Here is a 19124-nt window from a genome sequence, read left to right as displayed (position 1 = left end):
TTTTAAATTTATTTTACGTGTGTTTTTCCAGGACCCATCAGCTCCAAGTCAAGTAGTTGTTTCAGTCTAGTTGTGGAGGGCGCAGCTCACAGAGGCCCAGGTGTGGATCGAACTGGCAACGTTGTTAATAGCACCGCGCTCTAACCAACTGAGCTAACCGGCCGCCCCCTAAAGTTTTACATAATGCTTTTCTTCATCATTGTAAGCACATCAATGTGTTTCTCAGACTTGTAATCTATAACCAAGTCTATGTTTTTAAGAAGCTTACTTTTAAGGACTGTTTGTACAGCTACATCTTGGGTTATTTCTTCATTGATTTTGTCACATTTATTTTCTATTTACTTCCAAAATAATGTTGACGAATTAGTCACAGAGGGATAATCTAACCAAGGCAAAATATTATTTTTAAAAGACATAGAATGTATTAAAGTCACATTTAAGGGAAAGTCATGATCTTTTTTACTGCATTATTAAGCATTATAGATTTATTCCCTAATACTGTAAAACAGAAAGAGTACTTTTCTATTAATGTTTAAGAAATTATAGACTTCTGGAAAATGATGTGTATCTCCGTTGATAGAAAAGGAATGTAAGGAGTGCTCAATTTGTATAAATTTTAGTTCTGAATTAAATTTTGAAATGTTTTATATGGGTACGCTGAGAAGATTTGTTAGAATGTTAGTAAATCATCTATTGTTGAAGATAACACTTATAGCTAAATCTAAGGAATTATTTGTGAAATTTATTAGAAAATGCAGTGTGCTGTGTGTTTAGAAGTATCAGTTTTATCCACAAATTTGTAAACAGTAACACATCCATAGTGACTATATTGTGGTTTCCCTTCACAGATATCAAGTTGTGGTAGTACAACCATGTAAATAATTAATACCTGAAGTCTCAATGTAACATGGACATTAACAGTGATGACAGATAAATGCAGACGCTTGGGAATCAGATACTAGGCGAAACACTTTAAAAAAGGTAAGAAAAAAATGTAATCTTAATTAAGGCCAAGCAGACTTTAGTTAGTAGAAGTAATTGACTGAAGTTTGTTTTTCACTGTATCAGGTTTATTAGAAACACATCTGCACTATCCTGTCTATCTTAATATGGGTAGAACTCAGCTGTAAGTATCAGTTCTCCTGTGAAAATAACAGATGCAGACATCCTTGCTTGGTAAATGTTATCATAATGGGTGATGTTCCTGTAGCAAACCCTGTTTAAATCAGGTAGGAACACGACTGACTAGAACTTGGTAGAGCACTAGAGTGGGCATATCAGTGTCTGCTTGGAGATGCATCTTTCATTGTGGCTCCTCTTGCCTCTCATGATTGCTATCACCACCACACTGTGTAGAATGTAATGTTTTGCCATGTTTGTGAAAGGCTTTCAGGGTTGGATACAAAGGAATTGGCAGTTGGGATCTGTGTTACAAGAAGAGTGAATTTTCAAGTCAAAGGTTACTTTTTATAGGACTATATTTTTACTGAATGTCCTCCTTGTATTAATCTCGGTCTTTTTAAATGTAGTATTAAATTATTTTACTTAGACAATTTTCCTACCTTGTGCTTTTTAAGAATTTACAAGGCATATTTGGGAGAGATTGCATCTATAAATATTAGATATTAGCCCTCCCTTTGTAGCTGACTAAAACCATGATCTGTTTTGACTAAGCAGTAACTCTAGTTACAAAGCTTGTTAATTGCATCAGTTTTTAAATTATAGTCCTTCACGGAAAAATAGTGTCACTTTTAGAGTATCTAGTTTTATGTTTATAATAAAGTAGCAGTTTCCATCAGAAACATCACTAGTCGTTTTCCTGGTGTTCCTCCTTGTTTCCAGATGGGCACCCATCATAACCCATTCATCCAGGTTCTCTGAAAAGGCTATCATAATGCATTATAATAAAGTAAAACTGTACCGTGTCACCCCGAAAATAAGACCTACCCCAAAAATAAGCCCCAGTTAAGATCTTAAGTAAGCCAGATAAGCCAGACAGACGCATGTAGTACATTACGACATTCCAGAAGAAGATGACATGACTGTATTTGAATAAATGTAGATTGTTGTACGTGGAAAAAAAAGAAATCCCCTGAAAATAAGCCCTAATGGAGCAAAAATTATCGTAAGACCCAGTCTTATTTTGGGGGAAACACGGTAATTAACCATACTGTCTAAGAAATGGAATGTAACTTGGTTAATTAAAATATCTAGCCAACAGTATACTAAAACCAGAAAATCCATATTGTTTTTGTCCTTGTTGAAAATCCGTATGACAAAAATAACAGAAATTTTCCTGTATAATAAATAGTCTTGTAGTTCTTTAATAACCATCAAGGTCATCGCGTAGATACAGAAGACTTGGTTGATTTTTTTGGTGTGCAGAACCTAAATTATTTTTGTTGTTCAGTCCCCAGTTGTGTATACTTGAAGGCCAAAATTTGAGAAGCCTCTAGAAGGGGAGCAAGAGTTTATAAATTCTGTATGAGAACTCTTATCAAGGGCAGCCTTTGGGTAACCTCAAAAAAAATAATGCCCGGGACTCTAGAAAAGAACTGAGTCACATTTTGGCTCAAACTAATACTGAGTTGTTGTAAGGGTTTAGTATATTTCAAGCTCTTTTTGGTTTGGTTTGGTTTTGTTGGTTCCTAAAAATCCTTTTCCAGTTTCTTAGTATCTCTGAGGCTACAAAATTACCAAGAAGTACCAAAGATGTTACTATGAACAGATACTCTGTTACCTGCTATTTCCTCTTACTATATAGGAGGGGTAAATCTATTAGCATAAGTTAATTTGCTCTTTAATTCTTTTTTTTTATTATTTCATTTTAAAGAAAGGAATTTAAGAGTTTCTAGTATTCTTCATGGCTGAAGCTGAAAGTCTGAAACCCTGATGCTTAAGCTCTATTCTATATCATAGCTCCAACTCCTTCAGGAAAAGAGATAATATTTCCACAATGATAGATCTTTGGTTGTACAGGTAAGTTATTTAGTTTTGCAGTAGAGAAGACAACTATAGTTTGATTTTTTTTGGGGGGTGGGGAGCTTGTTATTTTTCTACACTTCCTTCTCTGCATGGAAAATTGTACAGTCTGGCTGGCTGTTCATAGGAATGTGGAAACTATAGGGAATGGATTGGGGATGAAATATTTTCCTACTCTTTTCCCAGTGGGGATAAATGAAGCAACTAAGTGCATTTGAATCTCTAGATCATTGTACCTATCTTTGACACCCTAGGTATTTTTGATTCAAGGGCATTATGAAATTCTTTGACTTCTCTTCCCCCCAGTTGTCTTTTTAAGTGTGTATTCATTCAGCTTCATCTATCTATCTATCTATCTATCTATCTATCTATCTATCTATCTATCTATATTATATATATCTGTCTCTCTTAATGGGAAAGAAAGAAGAGACCCACTTATACAAAACAGTACATAATAGAAGTCCCAGGCTTTAGAGAGGTGAATATTAAGAACCTTAAGTTGAATTGCATAGGTGAATTCCCAGGTTTCACTTTCCTACTTTTGTCTGTATAGATACTTTTAATCTTATAGATACATTTAACCTGATAGAAACAGTGGTAATTGCTTGTCTGAAGAATTGTGTGCAAAGGGTAGTCTGAACTATCATTAAGCAGTTCATGTTTATGTTCTAGACAAATAGAAAAAGAATCATTGATAACACTTGCCAATTATTCTTGCTCTTTTTGCTTTTCACTTCGGTTTGTCTGCCTAGTACCATGACCAGCTTCCTAAAAATGGTTTACTTAATAAAACTAAATATGACAGTAACTATCAGCTAGAACATTGATGTTAATGGAGGATTACTAGTCCCTCAATTCCCAAAATAAACCATACTACTTTGGTAATTGTAGTAGGAGCAAAAAGTTACAGGCAGTATCTTTGAAATATCTTTTTGAGATTTCTTTTTCTTAAGTAAAGGTGACAGCTGGAATAGTGTTTCATTAGGTGGACCATTTTAGTTTAGTGTTTATTATTCCTTTCAGTTCTTATTGGTGTATTTCTGCAGATGTGAGCACAGGGGCTAGAAATTTATGATCTGAAACAAAACTGGTACTATTTCAGAGAGTGTTTGAGAACCCTGTTAGATTTGATGCAAAAATAGATTCAAATTTGAGGAGAGAAGTAATTCAACAGCAAATAGATGGGTGATACATGTGGAATTATAGGTAGGATTTGGGGCTTAAAATGAATGGAGAGGCTGAAATTTGGTTGGTAATCCCTCTCAGATAAGCCCTCCAATAGGATGAAAACTATGACGGTGGGGAAGAGAGGAAGGGAGTCTGTTTAATTCTAATGATTGATCATATTCTCTTCCCTCTCTTCTAGAAAGAGCCACATCCATTAGTTGCTGTATAACATATAGGGAAAACTTCATTCTAGTTGCTGGATTGGGTTTTGCCCATATGAATATGTTAACATACAGTTTCCTTTAAGTCTAAAACTAGAATGATTGAATTTGCAGTTCCAGTTGGGTGCTGGCTAAGGTTTTCACCGCGAGCCTCTTGTTTAGTTAACTAGCAGGAATATATTCTGAGATACTAGTTTGTAAAAGAGTTTCTTTCTGTTCTCTTAGCAACTTAATTTTTGACAGAAATATAATTTTGTGCTCCAAACCTCTTTACTGAATTTCTCCAGTGACTTTTATGTATCTAAATGAGGAAAGCAACTGCTTTAGTCTATAATACTTGCTAAGGGTAGCAAAACAATATTGAGACTTGGTTGAGATAATCAGGACATTTTTAGTTCCTTTCTGGTAATTGAATTTTGCACTCCGTTTATGAGATAGAGAAAGTATATGCCTTTATGTGTGCCTATCCAAAATAGAAGAGATGAAGAAAAAGTTAGAAGAGAAGAAAAAATTCACCAGAGGGAAGAATTTTAAAATTTTATTCAATTAATAATCTTCAGAATTTTAAGCAACTTATTACCTTAAGTGCATGTGGTATGTTAATTTCCAGCAACAGATTTTTATAGTCCTCTGGTGCTTTCTTTGCTGAAGAGATCCTGGCTTTATTTATAGTTCTTTTTTGTTATTGAACTCAAATAAAGAATTAAACGATATATTATAAATAGGCCTAATTTAGTTTGAAACTTGATGACTGTGTTTTAATAAAATATTGGCTAGATGCAGTAGTCTAAGGCACTGCTTCTCAAACCCCCTAGAAGGCATGTAAATCACCTAGGAATTTGCTTAACTGGTAGGTCTGGGGCAGGGCCTGATATTTTGCCTTTCTAACAAGATTGCAGATGTCCATGATGCTAGTTCTCAGGCCACACTTTAAGTTATTAGTATTTGAGATACCTAAAAAGTCTTTAAAACATTTTTGCTTTAATTATGGTCCAATAGCATAGGATTTGAAAACTCTAAACCTTGGGCTTCATTGTAGTTGTTGAATGGATTAAAAACATTTTTCGCAAAAGAAACAAAAAAGGTTTAGTCTTTCATTTTGATCACTGGACTGGTGAAGAAATAAAATAGGCCTTAATTGGTGGTGTTTCATAATGATGTATAAGTAGTTCTGGGTACTAATAATAGGCTTGTTTCATTAATAATAACAAGGCAGGGATTTTGCTCTTATTTTGATTGGTGTGGAGAGAAAAGAAGTGCTGGCAATGCCCGTTACTGGAATCATTTGAGATTTGTATGCCCTAATTGGCATCACATTTTCAAAAGTAAAGCTTAGCAGGTTTTTTGTGTTTATAAAATATTACTATCGCCATATTATATTCAAACCATAAATTATGAATATAAACAAATTTGCATTAAGGATATTTGCATTAGACGTTGTAACTAAAGTTATTTATGTTTTCTTTGTATGTGTACATAGATATTTGACATTTAAAAATCAGTAACCTTCAAATTTGAGAGCTTCAGATTTGGGTACATGAAACAAATTGATATTAATAATTTTTAATCTGTGCTCTTTTGAAACATTTGAAGTTTAACTGAAATTTTTTGTAATTAAAAGTGGATATTTATGAGTCATTCAGTGTTTATTACCTGTGAATAAAAATATAGATTGTAATCTTGATAAGGTTTTAACAAAAGAGAATAACATGTCACGTTCCTCTAATGCATCCCAAAACAGTAAAAGTTTATTGTGAGAAATGTATTTCCAAGTTCTGATTTGTGTCCCCTACCTATTGTTCATGTGATTGCTATGGAATTCTCTAGAACAAGTTTTCACGCTTTAATCCCAGAGCTGGTTTTGTGAGTCTTGTAAGCTTTTTAAAAATTGTTAATTAAAAATTTAAAAGTATGCCATACTCTGAAACAAAACTAAATTCAACCAACTTACATTATTTTACAGCAATTGATTATCTTTAGTGCACTTTTCTCACTCGTTTCATTTGTCAGCAGGCAGGAACAGCAAGACAATTTCTCTTAATGTTTCTTTTTCTGTGTGTGGTGGCATGTTGTTGTGTCTTCTGTAGTTCTTCATAACCTTTCCACTGTTAGATCCTTCTGGTTGACGCAAAGGAGAAATTGTTTTTGATTTGCGGGGGCAGGAATAGAATGGCATTTGGGGGTTATAGGATAGGGAGGCTGTGGGAAGGATAGCAAAAGCGGGGAGGGAGGAAGGAGGTTACTGTGAAACTGTACTACAGCCATTATTTGCTTCTTTCTCTATCCATCCTGCACCCCATTCGAAGTTAGGCAGCGAAGTGGCAAAGTATCTTGCGAAAGCTAAACAGAAGAGCAGAGGAGAAAGGAGACTTGAAATTTTAACAGCTCTTTTATTGTGCTTGGTGGGAGAGCCTTTGGAAAATAACCACGAAACTACTCAGAGTTTATCTAAATGGATCAAATGAGGGCATTTTTCAGTTTTTCTCACATTTCTCTTTTAGAAACACCAAGCATCAACACCAGAAAATACTCATCTCCCCAACGTGCCCTAAAACTGTGGCATATCCACATATACAGGAATTCTAAGAAGGAAAGGATAGGGTGGGTTATATGTGTGTTCCGGATTTCTTAAATGTAGTATTTGCTTCAGCGGCTTCTTTCTTTTTCTTCTACCTTCTTTAGAATACTTCCTTTCAACTGCTAATTATGGCTCTGCTTCTTGGGACTTGGGAGGCTTGATTTTACTCTGTTTTGCTCTTAGCCAGTGCAAGCCAAGATTGTGATTTTTATCCATCTGCTTATTTACAAAAAATTATACTGCAACCAAAATTTTTTAGGCGCCACATAGTTTGTTATCAAAGGATTTGATCTGAAACTCATTTTACTAAGAATGAATTAAAAAGATCAGCGTCTGCCGTTTTACCTCCCAGGAATGTTTTGAGAAAACATGAGAAAAGATTGGAATAGTTTTTGTGATAGCTGTTATATAAGTTCGAGATTATTATTTTAATAACCAAGATGAAATCCTGTCTTTGAGAGAGGTCTTTTCTGGGTCCTTTGTGCCTGTGTATCTGAGAAGCAGATACAAAGCGAGGCAAGTTAAGAGCGTGGTCTCTGTAGCCCTGCCCCTGCCACTTATGTGTGTGGCTTTGGACAGATTACGTAAACTATGTGGCTCAACCCCCTCATTCGTAAAGTAGGGATGATAAAAGCACTTATTCTAGTTGTAGTGAGACTTAAGTGAAGTAATGTAAAGCATATAGAATGATTCCTGGGACATCTTAAGTGCCATATAATTGTTAGCTATTATTAATGCCATTTTTGGAAATGTTAATGAAAGAAATTGTATTACGTAGTTTATTAATATTGGCTATACTGGGATTAAAAATTTGTAGCTTTATACTTTTGCTTTAGGTATATTAACTATTACCTTTTTCTCATTATTTTGTTTACGTTTTTGAAGGTTTCCCAATGAGTGGATCATGATGGCCGTATTGTAGGGACTTGCCATAGTATGGCTGCTTCCCGATCTACTCGTGTTACAAGATCAACAGTGGGGTTAAACGGCTTGGATGAATCTTTTTGTGGTAGAACTTTAAGGAATCGTAGCATTGCTCACCCTGAAGAAATCTCTTCTCATTCTCAAGTGCGATCAAGATCACCAAAGAAGAGACCAGAGCCTGTGCAAATTCAGAAAGGAAATAATAATGGGAGAACTACTGATTTAAAACAGCAAAGTACTCGAGAATCATGGGTAAGCCCTAGGAAAAGAGGACTTTCTTCTTCAGAAAAAGATAACATAGAAAGGCAGGCTATAGAAAATTGTGAGAGAAGGCAAACAGAACCTGTTTTAAAAAGAATTAAGCGTTGTCTTAGATCTGAAGCACCAAACAGTTCAGAAGAAGATTCTCCTATAAAATCAGACAAGGAGTCAGTAGAACAGAGGAGTACAGTAGTGGACAATGATGCAGAGTTTCAAGGGACTAAACGAGCTTGTCGATGTCTTATACTGGATGATTGTGAGAAAAGGGAAATTAAAAAGGTGAATGTCAGTGAGGAAGGGCCACTTAATTCTGCAGTAGTTGAAGAAATCACAGGCTATTTGGCTGTCAATGGTGTCGATGACAGTGATTCAGCTGGTATAAACTGTGATGACGGTCAGCCTGATGGGAACACTAAACAAAATAGCGCTGGTTCTTATGTGTCGCAGGAAAAATCAGTAGCTGAAAATGGGGATTCGGACACCCACACTTCAGTGTTCCTTGATAGTAGGAAGGAGGACAGTTACATAGACCATAACGTGCCTTGCACGAATTCAGAAGTGCAGGTCAAGTTGGAGGACCACAAAATAGTAACTGCAGACCTGCCTGTGGAACATGTTAATCAGCTGACCCCTGAGCCAGCTACAGTCCCCTTTCCTGAAATTCAGTCATCTTTAAGGGATTCTGAGGAGGAAGTAGATGTGGTGGGAGATAGCAATGCCTCAAAAGAGCGGTGTAATGAAAACACCAATAACGCCCTGGACACAAGACTTGAGAGTATGCCACTCTCCAGAGACCCGGAACCATCTTCTGTTCTAGACTGTGTTTCAGCTCCAACGATGTCTTTATCAGAACCTCAAGAACATCGATACACTCTGAGAACTTCACCACGAAGGGCGGCCCCTGCCAGAGGTAGTCCCACTAAAAACAGTTCTCCTTGCAGAGAAAATGGACAATTTGAGGAGAATAATCTTAGTCCCAATGAAACAAATGCAACTGTTAGTGATAATATAAGTGAGTCTCCCACAAATCACGATGTTGTTTCTCAGAATGAAAAAGGGATATGTTGTGACTCTGAAAATTATGGGAGTGAAGGACAAAGTAAGCCACCCTCAGAGGCAAGACTCCATATTGGACATTTGCCATCTGCCAAAGAGAGTGCCAATCCGCACATTACGGAAGAGGAGGACGATGACCCTGATGTTTATTACTTTGAATCAGATCATGTGGCATTGAAACACAACAAAGAGTATGTGTAAATATGGTAACCATGAATTCTGCTTTGTTTATTATTCCCCAAGTTCTCAGTATTCCTGAATGTCTATTATTCATAGCATTTTTATTACTACTAAAATTAATGCTTTAGCAGAAGTTTTAGGTTTAACATAATAATTTTTTCTGCTCTTACAAAAGAACTCCTCAAAAAGAAAGACTTTAAAACTCAACTTTATTACTTTCTCAATGTCAATACAGTTTTCTAGTTTTGGTATTTCAACAGGTCTCAATTAGAAGAGATGTGGAAACATGGTTGATGATGTTTTTGCTTTTTAATAAGTTTCATACTATTTAAATGGATTTATAAAATGGAAACAGCCTTGGATATACAGTCCACTTTGATTTATAATTACCGAGCTTTGTGAAGTGTCTCTGCCTTCTCGAGAGTGTAGAACAAATGATGAGTAATTAGACATCATCCAGATAATGGAAATCTGGCAGGCTAGAAATCTATTTTTTCTTAGTTAATTATACCTAATTTCTAATTACAACTTTTGATAACAAAAAAGTGCTTTATGCATCATTTCTTACTTTTGTGACTTAAAGAAATAGATATTACTGTTAATACTGTGACAGCTAGTTGTATGTTGTAATTAGCATATTAGCAAGAATTAGTGTGCTGTATAGTTTACAAAAAGCATTTGAGACAGCTTTTTCTTGATTCTAAATTATAAGGAGAGACTGTATCTTAAAATACTATCAGGTCTCAACCTTTGTGATAAAGGCACTTTTTAAATTAAAGAAGTCAGAGTCCAAATTTATCACAGTTTTGCTTAGATTTCCCTTAAAGTATTCTGGGCAGTAACACATATGAATTGGAGCTAACTATGTCTAACCTGAAAGGAGCTATTAACAAACAGTGTTTATCATAAATCAGCAGTAGAAGACAGATATATATATATATATATATATATATATATATATATATATATATATATATATTATATATATATATATATGTTAATCACCTTTACTCTTTTGAATTAATATCACAATCATTATGTAGGCTATGTAAAAATACAGATTTGAGGAACCTTTGTAATGTTTTTGTTGTAACAATTGTAACAGATCTTGGTATGTATCAGATCAAACTATGAATCCCGGTTATGGAACATAATCTTTTTGCCATGCATTACAGACAGTTTCCAATTTGTATATGATAATATGGTGGCCTTCTAGCATAGATCTCTCTTCTGAAAGTTTTCCTTGTTTTTTTATAAATAATATTTTAGTACTGGGTTTAATAGAGAGATCATTTTATCTGAGCATTTTATTCATTAATTTGTGGAACTGTTAGTATTTTCCTGTATTTGAAATGTTGGAAGTCCAATTTGAGATAGAAAAGCAACTCACAAGTGAACTTTCTTTCAATTTGAGATAAGTTGAGTTTTTACCATTAATATTATGTATCAGCTTTTAAAAATAGAGTTGTTTTATCTCTAGGTGCAAGGAAGCAGAGCGTATGTCTTGGGGAAATACCAAAAAGTCAAGAAATGGGCTTTTTTACAAAATGATAGTCTGTTAATTTTATTACTTTCTTTTCATTGTTTCTGTGGCAAAAGAGATGCTGTCTTAAAGCTTTGCTGGTTATTGATGATGGAAAATGTTTTCCTGTTAATTCATTAATGTTACTTTTTGGTAACAGCTCTCCTGATGATTTGAAGGATGATGTTCCTATACGACAAATGTCTAAAGATAGTGGCCATAAAATTTAAAGAATGACGTTCCATATTCCTAAGTCTTTGAGAGTGAGAGCAACACAGTTTCTTGGGCCCCTTAGAATACACAGAGTCCTTTGAATTTGGATAGTAGTTGCTTTATTAGGAGAGTGTTCTCAAATTAATGCCTCATGGGGTGACTGGGCAAAAGGAAATCACTCCTTGATTTTTGCCTTGTTCCAAATCTTTTGAAGATAGCACCTTTTGACACTTAACTTTTTTCCCCTAAAGGAAACAAAATCAGGAGAAGTAAGATGGAGAGGGAGCATCTGGATTAATTAACATCTTGGTTAGAGATCATTTAAGGAAAATGGGGAGATGGTGTTTGATCATGTCAGATGTAATCTGTTTCAGTAAAGTCCCTATTTCAATGCTTTTTGTCTAGAGCCAAGAGATGGTTGGATATAATGTTGGCTCTTTTGAACCCAAATTGTCATTGTTAAAAATAGCATCATGATACCTATCTAAGTGCTTTCAAGTCTCAAGTAAATTTCAGGCAGTTTGAAAATGTTGTTAAAAGGCACTTGGGGTAAAGGGGAAAAAAAAGACACTTGGGGTACATGGATTACTATTCTCCTGCACACAGAGGTGTACGAGTATAGTATTTGTTTTCTATAATACACCATCAAGTATTTTTCTTCTTTATTCTTCTCATGCTGGAAAATGTCTTCAGATGATTGCCTCTTGAAACTAGGAAATGGGCATTGCTCGCCTACACATGAATATCTCTACCACTAGGGAATGAGTATTTCCTGGTAGCCAGTTTAAAACTATATATTGTTGATGGAAAACAGTGAGCATGGAATAGTTGTTTGGAGCTAAGAGGACATAGCACTTCTTTATTCCAGCTGCAACTCTCCTCTAAATTAACATTGATTATTTAATCAGCAACCTTCCATCCTAGCATTCAGCCAGTTATTTATCCATCTTGTTTGCAAGGATATCATATATAGGATATCACATACAGGGATATCGCATACAAGTCATCTAATCACTTGTAATATTTGAAAGGATATTGTATATAGAGTCCTAGCCTTAGACCCGATTCATGGCAATTAGGCCAGAGGCCAGAGAATTGAATTTGTAGATGTTCAAGGTACTTAGACCCTGTTTCATCTCTTCTCTAGGACATAAACCTACAGTGTGCTTTTATATACGTGTTTTTCCACGTGGAAAACTCCACTATGAGCAAGGAACTAAGCAGTACCTTTTTCTACAGCAAGATTCCAGCTGTGATTTTACCAGATGTGCCTTCTCAAAGATTAGGGGGTGGGGAATCAGAAGAACATATCTCAAACTCTTTGATCTTCAAGGTTGATGAAATCTGTTACAGTGGTAGATAATAGCTAGTGACTTCCTCCTGGGCGTTAGTAGCCAGATTGAGATCAGGTACTGAACTGTGGATTGCCCTTTCTGTTTGGGAATTGACCTTTTGCTGATTTTGAATCAGAAGAACTGAAACTGATCTCTAAGTTTTGAAGTTCTGGCTCTGGGGAGAGCAGGTGTGGAAGAGTTTAGGTCCTGGGTTTTAACGTTCAGAGCTTGTCTTCCAATTCACAGGGCAATCATGGGAAAATTTTCAGATGAATTTGTATTTTGGTCTGTTGCCTCTGAATTCTCATTGTTCAAGAATACTTCAAAAAACATATTTGAAGGGCCTTGGAGCCCTTCATTTAGGGAACTTGTAGCCTTTCCTGAACAGATGGACGGTGAAAAGTCAGATTTAGGGTTTCTAGATTCTTGAGGTCTTATAAAAGATTAACTCATTGATAACATTACTAATGTTTGTACCAATTTTTAAATTTCTAGATAATGAAAATATAAGAGTAAGATAGTTATTGCTCATCTGAGAGTATTGCTCATGTAGTATACAGGTAAGAATCTTATTTTCAAGCCGTAATTAAAGAATATTTGCGAGAATGGTAGTTTCAAATTTGGTCCTCTGAAAACATCAATGTACCAAATGATGATGTGTCCTTCTGTTGCACCATGCTTAATATGAATCATTTGATATTTTCATTAATTTCAGAAGCCTCGTAGAGAAAATCCTCATCAGTTCTTTAGAGTCACTTCCTGTGAGACTGCTATTCATGATCGTCAAAGTAAATTCTTTCAGGAGGCCAGAAAACTCCAGACCTAGGGATGGATTTTGCTTAGAAAGCGCTAAAGGAGTCGTCCTGCCTTGGATAAGATAATTTTACGTTTGTACTGTGCTTCATAATTTACAAAACAATTTCTTCTAGTTTCTTACTTGACACTCATAACTCAGAAGTAGATAACATAGGTGGCATTGTACATTCCCCATTTCCTAACATGACTAAGGTCTTTAGGTTTATTTAAAGTATCAAGATGAATGGCTGGATAGAAATGGGATTATAGCTTCTGCCATCTACTTGCTAGTCTGAACTACACGTGGTTACCTCACCCAATAAGGACATATTCCAAGGACATTCAGGTTTCTAGGTTTAGTTCTCTCATGGAAGCAGATCTTGGGTACTCAGTTTTCAAAATTCTTTAGCCTGAGTTTAAACTCTGTAATTGAAATCATGATTATCTGGTTTTATCTGTCAGAGAATCAGCATTACAGGTAAGTAACCTGTTCTATTTACTGAATGAAATACTTGCATGTTCATTGTAAAAAAACATTTTGTTAGTGTGTCTGAGGAACAACTGGCAGGTACAAACTAGGGAAATAAAACCACGTATAGCTTGAACTTAAATAGCAGATTTGGATAATTTACAAAAAAAAATACTTTGGGGGAGGAGTTTAGCATGCAGTTACGGTAGGTGTATTAGAGGCTGCTAGGGAAAGCTTATGCTTGGTACACCGTCTCAATTCATTGGAAAAGGCTGTGGAATATAATAGCCAGATTGGCCCCAGTAGTTTGGCACAAAAATTACTGGGAGGAGGGAGATATCTGTCCCTAAGTGTAAAATTTTGGGTTGTAAGTCACTAATCAAGAAATTCAGTGAATTCTTTGTTTGTTTTTTCTCCTTTGAATGTCAACATTTTAAATTTGAAACCTGATGTCAGTGGTTTCTAAAAGTGATTCTCTGCTGTAATCTGACTATATTTGTACTCAAGTATAATTTAACTTTTTCTTGATTTAGGGTCAGTCATCTTTGCTGAACAGGTTATATACAGTGAAACTTTCTGGCAAAACAGAATAGATCTGTTTTCGCCTATGTTAAATGATTTGGGCTTCTCTGTTTTTTTATGTTCTTAAAGTTTGGCTTCTTTTCTCTGTTTTCTAAGTTCTGTTGCATCTTATAATTTTCTTTTTGTTGGCTTTTATTAGTCACTTGTGCTGTCAGGGTACCTTCCTCTAATAACTAATGGCATCTTCTCTTCTAATTGACTGCTTTTAGTTTTCTTTACACATGGAAATCAGAATAATCAAGCTTGTCAGAATTATGATTCTTGAGCGATACACTGAGGAATTTCTCTTTGAATACATAGATAAGCATTAGTGCGTGGGATGTTTGTTTTGTGTGTTTTCTTGTTTGCTTTCTGGTTTGGAGGCTGCGTCTCATGTAAGTTACCAAATATCTAAATTCTGAATGGAGAAACAATAGTTGTTTCTTTATATGTGGCAATAAATGCTCATTAGCAATAAAATGCATCTAAAACAATTAACATATATTTGAGACTTAATAGAAGCTTAGCCTTTAGTTGCAGGAACTTGCAGTAATTTTTATAGTAGGCTAAAGATGTATTTTTACATATTTCCTAGACAGACTAGTATACCACATATACTTTTCTGTGATGATTCATGTTATCAGATAAAATGTGTAGTAATTAATGGGAAGATCTATCTTGTGACGTTTCTACCTGTCTCTCCTTCCCTCCTTCTCTCCCTCTCCTCCCTCCCCTTCCCACCTCCCTTTCTCCTGTGGGGTCTGTTTACCACAGTTTCTTTTACATTGTTATGGAAAGCTACTTCTACTTGTCTCTTTAATCTTTGATATTAACATAGGGCAATTTATAAAGTGGTGAGTGAAGACTTAAGTAATTCATTCAGGGCTCTCTCAGTAGGCAGAATTCTCTATAGTGTTACGATTTAATTTTCATGTGTCTAGTAATATTTGAATGGTGGACGTTGTAAATATGTTATTGAAGGTCTGGATTTTGTTCTCTTTCTTTAAAGTGTTGAAATTTGTTCTAACAGGAAGTTAATTTACTTGATAATAAGCTTAGTGCTAGTAAGGCTTGTTCTTTGATCTCTGTTAAGGGGATGTTCAGAGTAGCCTATATTCTAGGCTTAGTTTACTTCTATGGCATGGCCTTTCTGGTGTCTCATTTAAAAAGGTCTTTGCTCAGGCTGGTTGAAACCTGAATGACTCGAGCTTCCTGAGAACATTGATAGTTGTTCTGTGTACAGCTCCTTGATAGTTGTTGTTTGCTTTGTCCTGTGGAATCACATGTTTTACATGTGCAAGTTTATATTCAGCCCAACACTCAAGGGGACCTCTATACAGATTTCTGTCTTGTTCTGTTTTGCTTCTTCCTCCTTGGTGCTCTGTCTCTCACATTCCAGCTGCCTCAGCTTCCCCAAACCCTGGTTTTGGTCTGTGCTCATCAAGACCTGTTCCGTAGTCCTGATGGTGCTTCCATGTAGAAAGGGAGTGTGACCACAGGGCTTGTCTCGTCTGTTTGCCCTCTCTCGCAGGTCACAGTCTTGTGCTGCCTGTTGTCCAATGTCTAACAATAATCATTTCTATATTTTCTCACTGTGTATGGCAGGAGGCTATTTGGTGTTAGTTATTCTGTCATGACTGGAAGCAGAAGTCTCTGATTTGATTTTAAGATGCATTAGGTATGTTTTCTTCTCTGACACTTATCCCCAGTCTGCAGTTTGACCATTTGGAGATTATTTTTTGTTGACATTTCCTGTGACTGAGGGCTAGTCTTTATACCCTAAAACCTAGTTTAAGCAACATTTTTTCTAAGAAGCTGAAGTCAGAGAAATTGGAATAATGCCAATTTAAATTGAAGAATGAAGGTAAACAAGACTGACTGTTTTAGCTGTGTGGATGAGGTGTTGCTTTGGTTGGAGCAGAAGTAAAAATTCAGTTACCGGTTCAGATACAATTCATGAGAATGTGTAAAAGAGAAAGTGACACAAGAAGATGTGAAACAAAGTTTACTAGATTTGAAATCGTAACAGGAAGAGATAAAGGAGTAAATGTATCTGCGATTTAGTTAGCTTTTTTTCTTTGACTCTGGGTTTTTTTGTTGGACCAAATTTGCTGTGTTATATTTTTAGAAAGCCATGGTGAACATGCTTTTTTTATGATTATCTCTTTAATCCAGTTTCTTATAATGTTTTTTCCTTAGATAAAATTAAATATAGAATATTTTGCAGAAATTTATTTTCTCTGGTACTGTAATATTTTACCAGTTGTATTAAGTTGGAGAACTTCAACTTTTTTTTTTTTTGCTACTTTTCCTTCCCCTTAATTCTACATTTTCCTTCCCCTTAATTTTTAAATGATGTATTTTTAAAATCATATTTTAGCTAACAGTTCTCAGACTATAACAGCATAAGATTATTTTGTTATGTTTACACTTTTAGTTGGAGGGAAAGGGTCATGCTAATAGTTTATTGGAAATACGGCTAAGAAGTGAGATTGAAAAGAAGATCACAATTAAAACCTAAAATGTCTTTTTAATAATATTTCAAAACACTTGGAAGTCAAGTTAAATGAAACAAGTGTGATTTACGTCATAAGTAGTGTTTAAGTCACCAGTCATCACGTTTTTATTTTTAAAATGCTGTCTCATTTAAATCTAGAATCTCAATATTTTTTAAAATTTTTATTTGTAAATTATTTACAAAGGTTGGGCTAGATACGAGGAGGGCTCCGGTCCCCTTCATTACCATTTTTAGCCGGCAGTATGAGTCTGGGTAAATGTCTAACTTCTGTGGTTGTTGTTTTTTTCATCTATAAAGAAAAATTGGTGGGATTTGATTTCTGTAATTCTCATTAATGGTTTACATACATGATTTTGAATTCTCTTTCTCTGCTCTTTCCTTTACATTGGGCACTGCTCAGGCTTCAGTTATTAACTTTGTTTCCCACCAGTGTTACTGAGTCGACTTTATTTCTTTATTCTCAGTGCAACTTTCTTAAATTTAGGTCACTAACATCTCTTTGCTGGCTGACTGGAAATGCTTTCTTACTTGCTTTCTGTGGTGCTCACGTACTGTTTCCCAGTGGACTCCTCTACCATAATGGGAATAAATGTCCTTAGAATAAAATCCACTCTTTAGTATGCATTATGGCGTGGTTTTTAAACAGTCTCTTATCTTCCCATTAAGTGTTACGTGTTGCAGGTGTGCTCTCTCATACCGAATTATAATTGCCTGTAAACTTGTACAATGCACCTCACGCTCTTGGAGGAACCTTGTCTTTCTAGTTGGTTGGTGTATCATCGGAGAAATGTAAAGCCCGATCCTGCTTTGAAAATGTCAGAAAAATAGCATGCTCTTCATAGTAGACATTTTTTATACATTTTTTATACCATTAGTTTGACTTTTAAGATTCTGAATTTAATTCGATATTAATGATGATTTCCTTTTTTAATATTAAAAAAATCTAGATTTCAGATTTTCCAAAAGAAAATAAATGAATAAAGTACGTGATCATTCATAGTTCACTAAACTCAGGAATTGGGGAGGTAGCATAGAAGAGTGCGTTTCATGATCAGGGATGGTTTTCTGAATATATTACCTGAAGGTAAAATAATGTTTTTACCTGGCTGTATATAATGTAAGCTCGGATGTTAATATCAGACCCCAAAGAAAGGAAGTTACTGTATTATAAAACAAGCTTACATGTTTATTATGATTGGTATGTTTTATGTGGTTTCAAATATATTTTTACAATCTAGAGTTTTGCCAAAGACTTTGTTTTATTAAAATTTGTTGGGGTGACAATTATTAGTAAAGTTACATAGATTTCAGGTGTACAATTCTGTAATACATCATCTATATTTCACTTGGTGTGTTCACCACCCAGAGTCAGTTCTCCTTCCATCACCATGTATCTGACCCCGTTTACCCTCTTCTAAAATCCCCTCCCCCCTTACCCTCTGGTAACCGCTAAACTATTGTCTGTGTCTATGAGTTTTTGTTTCTTCATTTGTTTGTCTTGTTCTTTTGTTGTTTTCAGTTTTATATACCACATATCAGTGAAATCATATGGTTCTCTGCTTTTTCTGTCTGACTTACTTCGCTTAGCTTTATACTGTCAAGATCTATCCATGTTGTCACAAATGTTCCTATATCATCTTTTCTTGACCGCCGAATAGTATTCCGTTGTGTATATATACCACAACTTCTTTATCCATTCATTTATTGAAGGACACTTCGGTTGTTTCCATGTCTTGGCCACCATAAATAAAGCTGCAATGAACATTGGAGCACATATGTCTTTATGGATAAATGTTTTCAAATTGAAAACATTTATCCATAATTTTGGGGGTAAATACTCAGCAGAAGGATTGCTGGGTGATATGGTAATTCTATTCTTAATTTTTTGAGGAACCTCCACACTGCCTTCCATAGCAGCTGCACCACTCTGCATTCCCACCAACAGTGTATGAGGGTTCCTTTTTCTCCACAGCCTCTCCAACATTTGTTACTATTTGTCTTGTCGATGATAGCCATTCTGACTGGGGTGAGGTGATACCTCATTGTTCTTTTTATTTGCATTTCTTTGATGATTAGTGATGTTGAGCATTTTTTCATATGTCTATTTGCCATTCGTATGTCTTCTTTGGAGAAATGTCTCTTCAGGTCGTCTGCCCATTTTTTAATTGGATTTTTTGTTGTTGTTGAGTTATATGAGTTCCTTATATATTTTGGATATTAGCCCCTTATCGGAGGCGTTGTTGTTTGCAATAATCTTCTGCCATTTGGTTGGTTGCCTCTTTATTTTGTTGATGGTTTCTTTTGCTGTGCAGAAGCTTTTTAGTGTGATATAGTCGCATTAAT

At 35.3% G+C, this 19124-nt stretch overlaps 1 protein-coding gene across 7 annotated transcripts in view; it reads left to right on the top strand.

Moving 5' to 3' along the window:
- The window catches only part of ZZZ3 (zinc finger ZZ-type containing 3), a 91807-nt gene that overhangs the window by 40466 nt on the left and 32217 nt on the right, over positions 1–19124 (top strand). For 2 of the 7 annotated variants that reach the window (XM_033115566.1, XM_033115571.1), the window contains exons 1-3: positions 55–201; positions 849–981; positions 7834–9380. In XM_033115566.1, the coding sequence (XP_032971457.1) occupies positions 7885–9380 (1496 nt within the window). In that variant the 5' untranslated portion in view covers positions 55–201; positions 849–981; positions 7834–7884. Of the gene's footprint in view, positions 1–54; positions 202–848; positions 982–2833; positions 2980–6871; positions 6972–7833; positions 9381–19124 lie in introns of those variants that run through there. The other 5 variants (XM_033115572.1, XM_033115570.1, XM_033115568.1 and 2 more) reach the window with 5 other exon arrangements.

The sequence above is a fragment of the Rhinolophus ferrumequinum genome, chromosome 9 (assembly GCF_004115265.2).
Source record: "Rhinolophus ferrumequinum isolate MPI-CBG mRhiFer1 chromosome 9, mRhiFer1_v1.p, whole genome shotgun sequence".
Lineage (NCBI taxonomy): Eukaryota > Metazoa > Chordata > Mammalia > Chiroptera > Rhinolophidae > Rhinolophus > Rhinolophus ferrumequinum.
Note: the sequence above shows the minus strand (reverse complement) of the source record. Positions and strands in the feature narration are given on the sequence as shown.